The following is a 14909-nucleotide window of genomic DNA, read 5'->3' on the forward strand; positions in this document are numbered from 1 at the left end:
TAATCTAATTTTGCAAGTTAGCAATGGGCAGTCACATGAGGGGGTGTGGTGTTCATCAAGCTAAGAGCATCGTTTTCATGGCCTTGAAGGCCATGCGTGATACCTCAACTAGAAGAGTTGTAGGTAGGGCATTCCAGTGTAGGGGTGCAAGGTAAAGGAAGCTAGCGCCTAAAGTACCATTTACTGTTTGAGTGGGTGAAGAGGGTTTGCGAGCCTACAACATTTAAAAGGGTCAACTGCATGACAGGTCACATGATAAAAAGCCTCTGAAAATATAATGCAATCCTAATCACAGCAAAGCAAGCACTGGAGACCTAGTGCAGTAGATGTACAGACTAGATTGAACTATTAATCACTACTTACCTTGTGATCTTATGTAAGAGGAAAGAGACTAAGCAGATTAGATGGGGCAGCAGGCAGAGGACTGGGCAAACTAGGCATAATATTGCAGCCATCTCACTTTCAGGGAAGCTAGTATGTCAGATCAGCTCATGGGCACCAGGTCCACAATGTGTGTAACCAGCAAGTCACAAAATTAGATTTGTCATCAAACTCATTTGATGTGTGATCATGTACATTTTCAAAAGTGTTCACTCATCAATATAATGCATTTTCCCAACAAAATTAAATCTAGTTGACAGATTTAGATGCAAACCTAAACTTTCCTCTGAAGCATTGAGACAATGCAGTGGTTTTACAGTAGTAATACTTGCAACTGACATTTTTAGGAATGGAATTTTATGACTGTTTTAAGAAAACACATATGTCAGTCTTTGCCAAACAGGATATAGTTAGCTTAATAAAAGTGTCATCCTCATTTCTGGTTTGCAATTTGAAAAATAAAACTAAACCTTCTTGCCTAGCAATCCCACACAGTGCCTTTGCCACGAGGCTACTGCGCTCTCCCCATTAGCCCCCTTGAACTTGGGAGCGGAGAGCCCTGAAGGCAAGAGCAGAACGCATGGCCATTTGTACAGGGCCACGTAAATAGCTACACAAGTGCCAAATTAGCAAACATACAAAAATTGCATAGCAAATTGCTATGTGACAGTTATGTTATGCTTGCTTAGACTATGCCAACACCCTATATTTGGGGGCCTCGCAGCACAACTTCAGAGACTCCCCCACGCTCAAAACACTGCAGCAAGGCTCCTTCTTGCCAAGAAAGGACATTACACCAACACTGTCCTTCACTGGCAGCCGATCGGGCAACAATCCACCTTAATTGTGCATCACCGACCAAGCACTGCACAACAGAACCAGACTATCTACAACACAAAAATCACACCCTACAGGCCCCACCGGAAACCTGAGATTAGGAACAGTTTCCTAGTCATCCAGTCGCCAAAAAAACAAAAATAAACCAGAATAGGGGTTACTCATGCTCAGTCGAGGCTCCCACCATCTGGAACCTCATCCCATTTAGCATCTGCCACTCGGGATCAAATTGCATTCCAGAAGGCACGCAAGACTAGGCTCTTCCCTCCTGCATCCTGATTGACTTAGACCACATCTGGGGTGAACGATCATGCCCAGACAGTACGGTGGGGGCACCAGATGAGCCACCTGAGGAGACAGTACCTAGTCTGCTCAGAAATCTGTAGGTTCTGTATAACCTCGCGATATCTAGTTATCAGCCTTGCTTCACTGGTGTGGACAACACTACATCACAATGCAATATAGCATACTCCTTGGGGCACAGCCACCCACCCTAATCTGCAATAAGCATTACTGTACTCGCAACACAGATCACCACTGCCATTAGAATACAGCAGAGTGCCATGAAAAAAATGCAGTCCCGCTGTATAACCAGTGTCCGACTCGCTTACTCTACCGACTGTCCTCACTGCACCCATTAACTACCCAGATCTCCACAGATGCTATTTTTATTTTGCATTAATGTTTGGTTCATCAAACATTTAAACACATTTCATCTATTCCTTTAAAACACAAAATGAATCGTGTTCTCAACGAGGTCAAAGTGGAACACGTAGTTATGAGCTTCAATGCCTGTTGATAAACCTACACCTGGTCTTTGCAGTCACCTTGTTGCTGGTTGAACAATACTTTAGTTGGATAGACGTTCAGTCCTAGTGCTAAGGGATAGGAAACTTGGCCACAACATTCATAGCTCGGGTTTATGTTCCAAGATCCAGAGAAAGTCTCTTGTTTTGGGTGCCGATTCAATAGTTTGTTATCAACACCGCCATTGAGATTTACAAAGCAGTTAATTTAAATTTCCAAGGACCATTAGGCGAAAGTCACTCATGTCTGGTTATACGGTGGTGTTCTAAAAATGTTACAGTGGAAGAAAAGCGGCCATGGTAGCTTTCCACGCAAGGGACAAGGAAGTGTCAGACTGGAGGCTCAATTTGTTTATTGACGTGATTGGGACTCCCTTGGGAAGGCGACGCACCCTCTTCCAGAAGGCCCCTTCCAGAATTTCCCAGATTTGGCTAAGAAATTTAAACCTGCCTCGGCATGGCGAATTTACCATCTCCTATGATAGTCCCCTATGAAAATCCGTCCCGGGAGCAGGGGGGACGCAACCTTACCATCAATTTTAATTCCAAAACCCAAGGCTGCTCATTCAAGCGTGCATGAATGCAATTCTACAGATAAAGCACTCATGTTCTGCTTTCCCTTTAGGTCATTAGCTGTCATATAGTCTTGCTTTGGTGCCAATCTGCGCTGGAGTCCTATGGGCGTCTGGTCTAGGAGGACCGATCGTCCTCAGAGCATCCAGGGTGCCAATTTCTCATTAATCTTCGGCAGGAAAGCACTGGCTTTATAACCCAGAGTAACTCATGTCCGATAAGCATAAACTAAAAGCTGGTGCTAAAGGCCATCCTTGCTTACGGCCTTCGACAGAAAGCCCAAAGAGTTCAATCTGACCTGCATCAAAGTTTTGGAGTATAGCGTTCTCTAGGGCAGTTCCAAGAAGCTAGCTTCCGCCATAGATATTCACGCTGTCAAAAGCTTGTTCCAAGGCGAAGAACAGCTGTGTACCAATAGCCTATAGCTTTAATACATAGAGATTCAGGTCAATGCCAACTCCCTTGACGAGTGTCAAACCAGCCTGCTTCCCTTCTGAGATAATCAAATGTAATGGTACAGATGCAACAGTTTGCCCAAATTCCTAACAGTGCTGTTGGCCGATAAGGGAATAGGACGAAATGTTTGATAATCAGAATTATAGCAGACTTCCAAAACAAAGGGATAGAGGAATAGCCTTTGCTCTCAATACTTGTTTAACTAATAAAAAGAAAATCTGCCCACAGCCCACTATTAATAAGCCCATCAGTTGCTACGGGAGCAGCTTACGTTTGTGATTAATCTTTCAATGTGATTAAGCTTTGCAAAACGATCCTGCACTAAATTGGAGCCAGTAGGTGCAAACAGGATTGTAAAAGGGACGTAGCCACCCCTACTCATCTTTTTGCTGGCAAAAAAAAGCACACTCATATCCTCCTTCAAAGGTCACATCTTGGACTTTGGTCCTCCAAGGGGGTTCACCCCAGAGCACTTCATACCAATGGCAGTAGGCACTATACAAACCATATCCCATTATCTGCCAAAACCTCACTAGTTTGACATCAAGAGTACCATTTGTCTAGGGGGAAGGAAACTAGAGACTTCAATGCCCTTTCTTGCAGTGAAGTGTTGGTGCCATAGCCACGCAAGACCACTTCAGTGTTAAGGACAGTGCTTTCGCAATGCATTATTTTTGTATGGGGGGGGACATGGTTTAGGTGCAAAATACAATGTTGTTTGGGCTCAGAGTCCGATTTGTTGTATATGTGACCTAGGTTTGGCCTGGTGGTTTCCCCAAGTATCTTTTTGGTTATGCCCAAGTTTGTTTTGCCATGCATTTGTAGAGTTGTGCACAAAGTAACTTGTCTGGGAGTAGTGCAATTTACTGAAAAATAGTGCAGAGATGACCAACGTTTTTCCAATTTTCTGCAGGTGTCATGGCTGTGGTCCAGTGGAATAATGCAGCTAGAGGAACATGGATTGGACCAAAACACTGGCAAGAGAATTACAATTTCCCCAATTACATTTATGAGACAAGGCAGCAGACAATTTATTTTGTAACTGCTTGGTTCCACAGAAGTGTTATTGTTGTCTCAGGGGTATCTTTAGTGTTGAGTAATATCACTGATCAAAGCAGAAAGCCAAAAGCTAAGAGATTCGACTTTCCAGGACATCGTGGAACATACCACTATACAGGTTTTCTACTTGACCCACCCATGCTCAAGTCTAGTACTAAACTGCTAGTAAAGTAGGCGTCATTGCTGTGGCTCTGATGAAAGCAATGACTTGTACCAGAGGGCTGCTATGGGAGCATATGGCTGTGCCCCGATTAACTAGACCAAAGAGCGTCCAAGGAACGATTACTAGGCTGCACAGACTACCTGCAAGAAACTGCAAGAGGTACATTCCACAATGAAAAAGCTGGAGGAGAGGCTCCTGGCATCCACCACACAGCAGACAAATAACCCACAGCTACCATCATAAACTCTAAAAGCAAGGGGGTGGGTTGGTTCTGAGCTGTGCCAGCTATCCCCTGCTGCAGGTTACCTCACCAGCCACTCACCTTTTGCTGGAACCAGCGCATGGCCTCCTCTTTACCAATCCTATGCTTGGCACCAATGACTCCCGTCCTGCGTTTTTTGTCGGCGATGCTAAAGCCAGGTCGGCCAAGGACCTACAAGAGAAACACTATTAAATGTGTACCTCAATATCACATCGCAACACCCAAGATTGAACCAGAGCCGAGAGATACCCACCACATAAAAATCCAGCCCGTAGATGCCAATGCTGGGGTCGTACTTAATCCCCAGATCGATGTGCTCCTGGATTCCAAAGCCGAAGTTACCAGTGGCAGAGAAATTGTTTTTTCTCAACTCGTATTCCCTCACCTGTAACAAAAGCAGATCTTTCATGCAGTGGTTGTTGCTGAAACCAGAGCTTGGGTCATGCAAGACACAAGTTTATTTTATTTGCTTTATTAAGGAAGTCACGCACCACCACCAGATGGGGGTGGGGAGCAGAAGGATATGGAGTACATGCCCAACATTAAGTGCATGAGAGGGGAATGTGAACGGCAGCTGGAAGTCCACAATGTAGAGCCTACCAGCACAGATGGCAAGGAATGAAACTGCAAAGCTGTAGGAACATATTGGTCACAAGTCAACATGTCAGTTAATGCTTCTTTTGTCAACTAGGTTAATCAAATGTGGCCTCTTTTGCCCTTTCCACTTCACAGGGGCCTATGTAGCTTACTGCAGCCACGTGCCCCTTTTCAACCAGCTTCCCACAACTATTGAAACCCTTCTGCTTTGAGCCAGATTATGGAAAGGTTTATCCAATTAGTTACATTTCTGATAATGAACCCTACACAAGTTGTGGGCACTAGTTTAGAGGTCACTCTGGCCCCCTTTTGCACTCCCCTTAACCACCTCCCGCCTTCACTGGAGATGGGGCTGCCAATACCCCCTCCTACCATTGCAAGTGTCTTGGAGGTTGCTTTACTGTAGATAACAGGCTCTCTGCAGAAAAAGCAGAGCAAATGATCCTTGCATTAAAGCCCAAACCCCAGAGAGCTGCTCAGAGTACCCAGGAACGTGCACGATCAGGGTCCACTGTGCCGGCAAGTCCTGTAAACTCCAGAGGCCAGTTCTGTCAGCAGAATACAGGGCATGCAGTTCATCCCAAACACCCCCATGTCAACCACTCTTCAGCAGGCGTCAGCTTGCCAAGGACTCGTTTTCAAGATCAATGGGAGGGGAATGGTGAGTGAATCAATATGGGCAGATCTGAACTTCCACCCCATTGCACACCAAGCCCTGGCTTCCAAGTCTATACAGCCCTTCATATATTTTGAGGACACGGTAGTGTCCTGGTGATGACCTCACAAGGGTTCTTGCCCCAAGGGAGACATCTTGCCAATGGACACCTGCACAAAGGGGGAACATGCAAGGAGCGTAGAGAAAAAGTGGAAATAGCAGGACTTAAATGTGCAGTTGCCACTGGCAGGCGACAATGGTCTTTGCAAGTAAATGTGTGCAGTGCATATGGGGACAACTGAGGGGCGAGAATCAATGCATGGCTAGTAGCATGAAACTTGAACCAGACCTCAATATAAAGCATGGCTTTATTTTTTATTGGACATTTGTATGGTGCCTATACACAAGTGTAGGGGGAGCGGGGTAGTAGGTGAAGAAAAAAAATAAAGGCTCATACTATGCCATGTGACATTCTGACCGAAGGTGCAGAGACAAAAGCGCAAGGGAAGGGTGAAGGTCAAGGCGGAAGGGCTGGGATGAGGGGGTGCCAGAGGCAGGATCCCAAGGGGCTGAGCAAGTACTAAGGGGAGCCACGAGGGCAAGTGCCAGGGGAAAACCAGAGGAAAGGTAAACCAGTGTGAAGGGCGTGTGGACCAGATTCAGGCTAGTCCGGGAAGGCTGCCCATGGGCAAGTGCTGGTTAGGGACGCTGAGGTAGAGTGTCAAGGAGGGCCTGGCCCCTGTAATACAAATAAGGGACCAGTCAGCAGCAGGGGGGCATTAGCCAGGGAAGATGGAGAAAGTAGTCTTGGTAAGTTTTCGGGAATTTAAGGAGCTTCTGCTTGAGTCAGAGGGGCAGGGAGGCCATTCCAGAGGGAGGCACCCGACAAAGAAAGATCTATTCTCCCCCCACCCCACACTCTGCTTGAAGAAACGCCTGATCTGCAGCGAGTTGGAACTACAGGACCGAAGATCTCTAGCAGGGAAGTATTTAGGCAGAGAAAGCTGGATGTAGCTAGGTCCAAATCCCCAGACAGCCTTGTGGATGACAGAGGGTCTTGAATTTTACCCTTTTAGTCACTGGGAGCCAGTGGAGAGATTTTAGGGATGGAAAGATGCAGTACTTGGGCTTGACGACAAGGATATGTCTCGCAGCCCTATTCAGGATTAGTTGAAGAGGGCAAAGGAAGCAAAGAGTAAGAGGCTGTTGAAGTAGTCGATCCTAGAGAGAACCAGAGCGCTGAGACATTCAGCTTCTGGGCAAAGGTGAGGAAAGGGAGAATGCCTGAGGAACTGCAGCATGTTTTACTTCTTGGTAAGGTCTGATGTGTGGAGAGATGCAGAGAGGAGTCGAATAGGACGAATGTGTTGCCTCACATGAGGGTGTGGGGAGGGGACCCCCCCCCCCCCCAAGGAGGGTAGCCAGTATGGGAGGGGAAAGAGCAGGCGTCCGAATGAGAAGGAACTGTCTTACTGGCATTAAGGCAGATATAGTTAGAGCACCACGCCTGAATAGCAGTCAGGTACGAGAGGAAGAAGGAGGGAAGCTTAAAAAGGAGAGCTATGAGTCATCAGCATAACACAGGAAGTGAGGAGAGAGAAGGTGGATATCAAGTGGGCCAGAGGGGAAAGGTAGATATTGAAGAGCCACAGTGATAGGATACAGCCTGAGTTGGAAAGGACCCAGTTGCACTTCGGTGGGTCGGTTTGAAAGGAAGGTTGTCAGCCAGGCCAGTGCCCTGTCCATGATGCCTAGGGTATCAGACGATTTATGGAGGATGCCATAGTTGACCATGTCAATGGCAGAGGAAAGATCAAGAAGATCAGGACAGAGGGAGAGTTTGAATCCAGATCAAGAACAGGTCTTCAGGAGAACAGTTTCCGTGCCTCTGGATGCTCTGAAGCCAGACTGTTGGCCGTGGAGACAGTCAGCCGATCCGCTGTGGTGGGTCAGTTGGGGGATGACCAATTTATCCATGTATTTGGCCAAGAAAGGGGTGATAGAGATTGGGAAATGCTAGACAGGAAGTGTCGGAAGGTTGTTTGTATTTAGGAGAGGGTGCACACAAGTGCTTGAGGGTTTGTGTAAAGAGCCAGTGGCAAAAGAATTGTTACAGAGGTCAGCCAAGGCAGGGGCAAGAGGAGGTGTCCTTGATAGTTCTGCAAGAGCAGGGGAGTACCTGTTGGAAGACTTCCATAGAGACCTCATCTGGTGCAATGGGAGAGAAGCAGGAGAGTATGGGGGGCGGGGGAGTAGAGGCGGCCATGGGAGGCAGGGAGTGGATGAAAGTGTAGAGTCGATATTGCCTTTGGAGCAGGTGGCAAGCCAGTTTGTCAGAGGGTGCACTTGAGGTCTGCCACCTCTGCTCAGCAGCTTTGCACTTGTGTTTCGGAGCTGCAGATTTGCCTTTGGAGGCACGCTACATGCAGATCCTCATGACAGGGGCAAGGATGTCCAGAGTGTTGGAGATGGAGAGATGAGGTTAGCCAGTGCAGAGAGACTGGCAGAGGAATCTTCAAGGGGCTCAAGGTGGGAGGAGAAGAGAATGGTCAGACCAGGAGAGATCAGTTGAAGGGTTGAGAGAGGATGTCTGCCGAGAGGAGCGCATCCAAGGTGTGTCTGGCAGAGTAGGTTGGACTGGAGGGAAGACTTGAGGGAATTCAGAGGTCGGGAGGAGTACATTGGGCATATCCGGAGTCAAGATGGGTGTAAAAGTCAAAGGTAGAGAAGTTTGTGGGAGGAGAGGTGTGCCCATTCCGAGGGGAAAGGGGGTAGATCTAGGGGTCTACAGTAGCGAGGGAAGTAGAGAGCCTACAGACGAGGCAGTCAAAGGAGGAGTACGATTGAGTGGGAAAATCTGGGCCGCTCTGCACCCAGAGCAGGTGGGCCTGGGATCGGAGAGGATCTTGTTGCCATTGGAGAGAAGAGTGTCAAAAGCAGTGACAGAGCTGGCCTTGAACTATGTCAGTGAGCAAAAACATCATGGTCTTCAAGGAGGAGACGGGTGTCAGGAGTTTAACAGAGCGGGAATTGAGGGTAACCAAGTAAAGCTGGTTGCCTCCTTTAAAGGTTTTCCAAGGGGTTTAACACCACTGTACGGAGGGGGGTTGGGGGCTTAACAAGGACGTGATGGAAGACAGTGAGGTAGGAGAAGGGAAGAAGTTGAAAAGAGACAGTAAACACCCATCAAGAAGGAGGTTTGGCTGAGAGACCTGGGCCATGACAGTGCCATTCAAGTAGACATTGCACACTTTGCATCCTCCAGGGGCATCATCAAAGACCACCTCCCATCTGGTGCCACCATTAAGGGCCGAGGAAGAGAAAGGGGAGAGGACAAAGCATATGGGGAGGGAGTTCAATGGTCAGGAGAAGGAACGACAGAATTGTCAGTGATGGTCTGGCTGGAGGAACTTTAGGATAGCCTTCTTAAACGTTTTCCTTCCAGGCTGCGAGAGGGAGGATAGGTCATTGAGAAGCATTTAGGATAGGGGAGAGGGAAAGCACCACAGGGGTGGAGGATAAAAGATGCACAGGGGAGGTAAAAGTTACAGAACTGCAAAGTGCACGACATAATTCACCAGGCAGCCTAGGAGCCAAACAGAAAAAACGGTACTATAAACAATATTCCAGTGAGGGCAGCAGAGTTAGAAGCACAAGATTTGAAGGTTCAAACATAAGAGAGCAACACCTTTTACATACCCAGATAAGAATACCAAGAGAAGCAGGGAACGAAACAGCCCTAGGGTGCAGACAACAGGCAAAGAGGCACCTAGATAGGCACCTAGATTTGAGTTAAACAGCCACTAAAATGCATGCAGTTCTATGATGAACTATATTTTAGAAAACGCCTACATTTGAGTTTCAAAATAACCACTGACACCCAGACACTGAAATCCAGATTCAGAAGTCATAAAACAGTAAAATGCCAACTGTCAAAATTTGAACATAGCAAAATGCCCAAATCCAAAAAGCATAAATGCCCAGAGCCAGAGAACACAGTAAACTGATGTACAAGAATAAGGAGGCCGTACGTTGAAAGGTTTAGATTGCAGCAGTACTGTAGAAGGGAAGACTAGTCAGTGTAGCCAGGCAGGAGGAAGCCGCAAGCAGACGCAAGGAGGAAGATTGCTACACTAACAGAATGAAAACAGGGCCATAGAAAGCGACAGGAGGCAACGCTCACCTTATGAGAAATTAGTCAGGGCGCCACACTTAGCAGCAGTGAATGCAGGGAGGCGTTGTGCAGTCTGGCGGTCCAGGCCAGACAGGGGGCCTTAGTTTGTGGTTTTTGTGTTGGGGGGCCGGCTACCACCTGCCGGCTCCCTGGACTGGCCAAAAAGGAAGTTGGAGGAAATCAGGCTCGAAGATGGGCATGCTCAGGGGCAGCTCACGAAACCACACCAGTGCTTGAGATGGCACAGCCATTTACAACGAGTGCTTGGTCTAGAGTTTGATAGGGAGTTCCAGAGCCATCATACGCAGACTTGAAGCGGTCTCTGGTGCAGACCATCACGAGTTTTCCTGAATAGTTGAACAGCCAAGTTCTCTACTAAGAGGCACAACAGCTGCATAACACTAGATCCATCAAGCCAACAAAAATTATAGGTACATATATCACTCTTCAGCCCTCACCAATGAGTACATGTACCCTCAAGGTCAACAAAGACCGCTCAACACCATACAGAGCACACCACAGGTCACCATGGGTCCCACACTAAAGCAGCAAAATGAAAAATATGGCTACACAACCCAGAAACGTGACCGAACTTCAGCCATAGCTCATGACACAGGAGTAGCGACACTAAAGGTGCAACATCATAAAGACTTTCAGAACTTCAAGAACACAGGCATGCCAAACCGGGCACGAGTAAGTCAACCCCACTGTCTGGGCCCCTCCTCCCCCAAACCAACATACACAGTAAGCGGCCTCACCTTCAAACCTTTCTCCAGGATTTCCTCAGCCTTGGCCCCTCGCACTGTGCAATGCACTGCAATCTTCTCATTCCTCCGGATGCCAAAGGATCGTACAGTATAGCGGGCTAGAAGAACAAAAACCGAGTCAGCATATTCCGGAGACCCCTCCTGCCCCCTCCCCCCCAAACCCAGGAGCTCCATACAGAACCCCTGCTTAAGACACTGTCTCCTGTCCATACAGGTCTCATTAGTCATGGCTACTCGCCAGTGTTCCTCGCACATACCCTTAGAGAAGACTGGCGTCTGGCCGGTAAGCTGCTCGAGCACCTTAGCTGCACGGGTCAGTCTGTCACCGCTTTCACCCACACAGATGTTGAGGCAGAGTTTGCGAATGCGCAGCTCCCTCATGGGGTTCTCCTTTTCACCTTTTTCCTGTGTCAGAAAGTACCAATGAAATTAGGAAACCAGTAAGGAACACACAAGATTGTTACATCAAGGTCACTGCAGAACACCCCCCCCCCGCCACTCCGACCACCCAAAAGCACTGCACGTATTCATCAGGGACCTTTCATATGCAATGGGCTTACACTAGTGGATACACCTGTCCCATTCCTTTACTATACGTAGAAGCAATGACTGCGCCAAGAGTGGCATTTGATTCGTACCAATTCTCATGCCCCATATTTTCCCCTTTCGCTCAAAAATCCCCAAACATACACTAAGGATGTGGCCAACACTGCAGATGCTGCACTTCCAAACAGACCCCACAGTACAAGAATAAATGGGACCATGCACCCCCAAGATTATATATTGATATTGGTGCAAACAGAGCTCGGGAGCACTGAAGGAGTCAGAGCAATACACTATCGGAGAGAAGCATCGTCAAGGATTCTCACAGTATAACGAAAGGATGGGAGTGTGCACAAGATGAGCAGAATCTAGGTTACACTGAGGTATTCCTACAAGAGCCAGGATGATCAGTCCGACAAGCCATTGCTGCAGTTGGTGAGGAATAAAGGCCCCACTGAGGAGGGTGTCCCAATCCCTTAAAAACCTGCTCCAACAACTCCAAAAATTGTTTTTTAGATTTGAACCCCCTCCCACCCCCCCAAAAAAAGTATAAAAAAAAAAAACGAACTACACAAGCCTGCCTGGACAACCAAAACTCAGAAATGTAGAGGGGAGAGGTCCAGTGACCTGGGCTTTACTTATTTTAATCAAGAGGGCACCGCGGATCCAGCTACCAACCATCTACTCTTAACATGCAGTCAAACGCACAATACATTTACTTACTATACTGGTACATTGTGAAAAATCCAGCAAGATTTATACTGCCTGCTAATATTGGGACAAGAATTAGTTTTGAGAAAGCCCCTTTCTGGGGAATAACATCAAATCATTTCCTTGGAGACTATCTGCTAATAAATACACATCAAAAATATTCTCAACAGAAAGATTACACTAACATCTCAAGCCACCAAAGTGAAGTCAATGCTCCAAGATATCCTTCAGCCTGGAACCCTCTTTCTGAAAGGAAATCCCCACTACCCAACACATTTCTACTAGGGGCCTGCTACCTTCGGCTCTCCGGGTGTTTTGAACTACATCTCCCATCAGTCCTACCCAGCATATTAAATGCGATGGATCACGGAAGTTGTAATCCAAAACATCTGGAGCCACAGGTTGTAGGCCACTGTTAGCAAATACAATGCATCAAAAATCATTGCAGTGCAACTTGTGCCCTATACAAATATCCAAGAACCTCTGGACTAAGTGTCCTCATTCCCGAGATTTACCAGTTAAGGACACCAATCTCCAAAAACTAATTAGAACATCCCATTAAAGGCATCAAGGAACAGCCACATTGGAAATAAACCTCAACAAACGGATGCGGTCGAATTGTTTTAACATCTTGTGTACTGTATAACCAGATCAATGGGATTAACGCAACAGTAGTAGAGCCCAAATTAGACACCAAAAAAGCCCCACCTTTCCTGAACTACAACCCCTCTAGATCCTCGATGGTTACATGCAGCACTGCATGAAGACACCATCAACCAAACCACGCCCATAAACCCAAGACTACTACTTAGCAGCCTTCAGACCCACCACCCCAAACCACAACTTGTAGAAACAAAAACTAGGGTACACCAAGAACCCCAAAAGTGCATTGTTTTACACAAGGGCGTTGGGCCAGTATGCAACCAATTTCCCTTCGGAACTAATGAGAGCATCTACAAGCTCACCCCTTGGAACCATCTTGGAGGAGCACAGTAAACAGTAGTGGGATCGAATATGTAATGGGGTGAACAGGCAGATACCACCAATGAACAGGGCAGGGTGCAGAATGTGCACTCACAGCCATTATCTAGTGACTAATAACTTGGCGAGCAAGGGGCAAGACATGGTGGGCTGTCTATGTATAGAATTGAGGTGGTGAGAAACTGGGTGACAAAAAAAATCCCTGGTGATGTGCACCCATGCCCATCTCATCACCCCACTCGACACAGAAAGCAGGACAGCTGCAGTGGTGAGGACTAGCAGCCATTGTTCTTTGTATTTGTGCCAGTTACTGGCAGTGGGTGAAGGGGCCTCGTTTACGTGGGGTCCCAACACACTGGATTCATGCCCTGCTAGGCCATCACACACAGAGAGACCATTGCTGCAGTGTGGTTCAGTTGCCTGCTTGGGACATAAGGGCCATTCCCAAGCCATCACACAACCCCAGCAGGCACCCAGAGCGAGCAGCTGCTCCCAGCCCTGGGAGACCAACTCTCCCAGCTCAGGTGAGCTCTGCCCAGGTGTGCACCGCTGCAGCCACACAGGTGTCAATGCTGGGGATTAGTAATGGGTGTGTGCATAAGGTGAATGGTGGGAAAGGGGTGGGGGGGGCACAAACACACGGTGATGGAAGATGCATGTGCCTGCAGTGTTTTGATAGTACAGCTGTAGAGCAGAGTGTTGGGGGGCCACTACTGTGTGTAACCCCACACAGCACAGAGGTCGGGATCGGGTGGAGGGGGCACGCCTTTTAGGAGGGGGGGGGGGGTCTGCAGAGCACCTGGCAGGTCCTTACACTGGGATCGCTGCCACCCTGCACAGCACTTCACAGCCGTGTGAGGGGGTGGCTGGGGGCTCCCACCCTCCAGCCTGTGACAGCAGCGAGAGGGCATCATGGGAGCCCTGCGCTCCTCTCCGGTGGGGGCGGGGGCCCAGGCAGAGCCTTCAGCAGGAGTTCCCGGAGCGCTGCACGGCGCCCAGCCTTCCCCCTACAGCGGATCATGTGCAAAGCAGTTACTGGGGCTGCACCATAGAGCACTGCCACGTGCCCTGACAGGAGAGCGATCCCGAGGAGGCGGGGGCCTGCCCCGCACAGCCCGCACCAGCAGGGCTCCTTGGACACTCAGGCGCCGCAGGATGCACCCGGATTGCATCGCTTCGTCTCCCGGCACCGTTTACTCACCGCCATGATGAGAGACTGCAAGAGATCGCGAGATTTCCGGTCGGGCCTTTTATATGACGTGAGGACGCGCACGCATATCACATGACGTGGACGCAAAGTGCGGAAGTGTGAGGAGTACAGACGAGCACAGGCTGCGGGGAGATAGACACAGAAAGCGGACAAGGAAGAAAACGCGTAGAAATAGAAATAGACCCCGCAAGTGTCCATAAGACGCACAGATGATCTGAGTGCTGCGCATGTGCAGTGCAAGAGGAAGCAGGGGTCTCCCATGCCACCCCTCCCGATTCATTTATCAAAAATGTTGCTATTTTTTACTTTCTCTCTCCAAAAATTATTCTAAGCCCACTGCAATCCAATAGGACAATTCAGTTCTGCTTTCTGTGACAAAATCTCCCTTCAGGTGCTCCAAAATGTTGGCATGTACCTATACCTCTTGTGATGTTGTGAAGCCATGACCACTTAAACGTGACAGGGGTGCTGTTCTGGTGTATTTATTATACTTCTTTAATTAGTCATGCATACATTACAATAAGACTTAGCAGATTAGAGATATTGTGATGTCATGAAATTCTATTCAGAGTGTTTTGGTTCTATTGTACATTCTAGTGTGGTCAGTTGGAGCCCGCCTCTCAAGGGGGTGCCTGCTGTCTGTGTATCTCCTACTTATTAAAGGATTTATGAACTTATTCATGCCTGGACATCAATCTTAACATTGGCGACGAGGATTGCTGCAAACTCACCGT

General features: G+C 48.0%; 1 protein-coding gene across 1 annotated transcript in view; it reads right to left on the reverse strand.

Moving 5' to 3' along the window:
- RPL11 (ribosomal protein L11) overlaps positions 1-14273 on the reverse strand; it is a 37308-nt gene extending 23035 nt beyond the window's left edge. The window contains exons 1-5 of the mRNA XM_069622391.1: positions 14167-14273; positions 10988-11135; positions 10722-10828; positions 4791-4922; positions 4598-4708 (exon numbers count right to left, since the gene is read on the reverse strand). Coding sequence (XP_069478492.1) covers positions 4598-4708; positions 4791-4922; positions 10722-10828; positions 10988-11135; positions 14167-14172 — 504 coding nt within the window. The 5' untranslated portion in view covers positions 14173-14273. The remainder of the gene's footprint in view (positions 1-4597; positions 4709-4790; positions 4923-10721; positions 10829-10987; positions 11136-14166) is intronic.
- Between the last annotated feature and the right edge of the window lie 636 nt (positions 14274-14909).

Source organism: Ambystoma mexicanum, chromosome 11 (genome assembly GCF_040938575.1).
Source record: "Ambystoma mexicanum isolate Mex_15411 chromosome 11, UKY_AmexF1_1, whole genome shotgun sequence".
In the NCBI taxonomy this organism is placed as follows: domain Eukaryota; kingdom Metazoa; phylum Chordata; class Amphibia; order Caudata; family Ambystomatidae; genus Ambystoma; species Ambystoma mexicanum.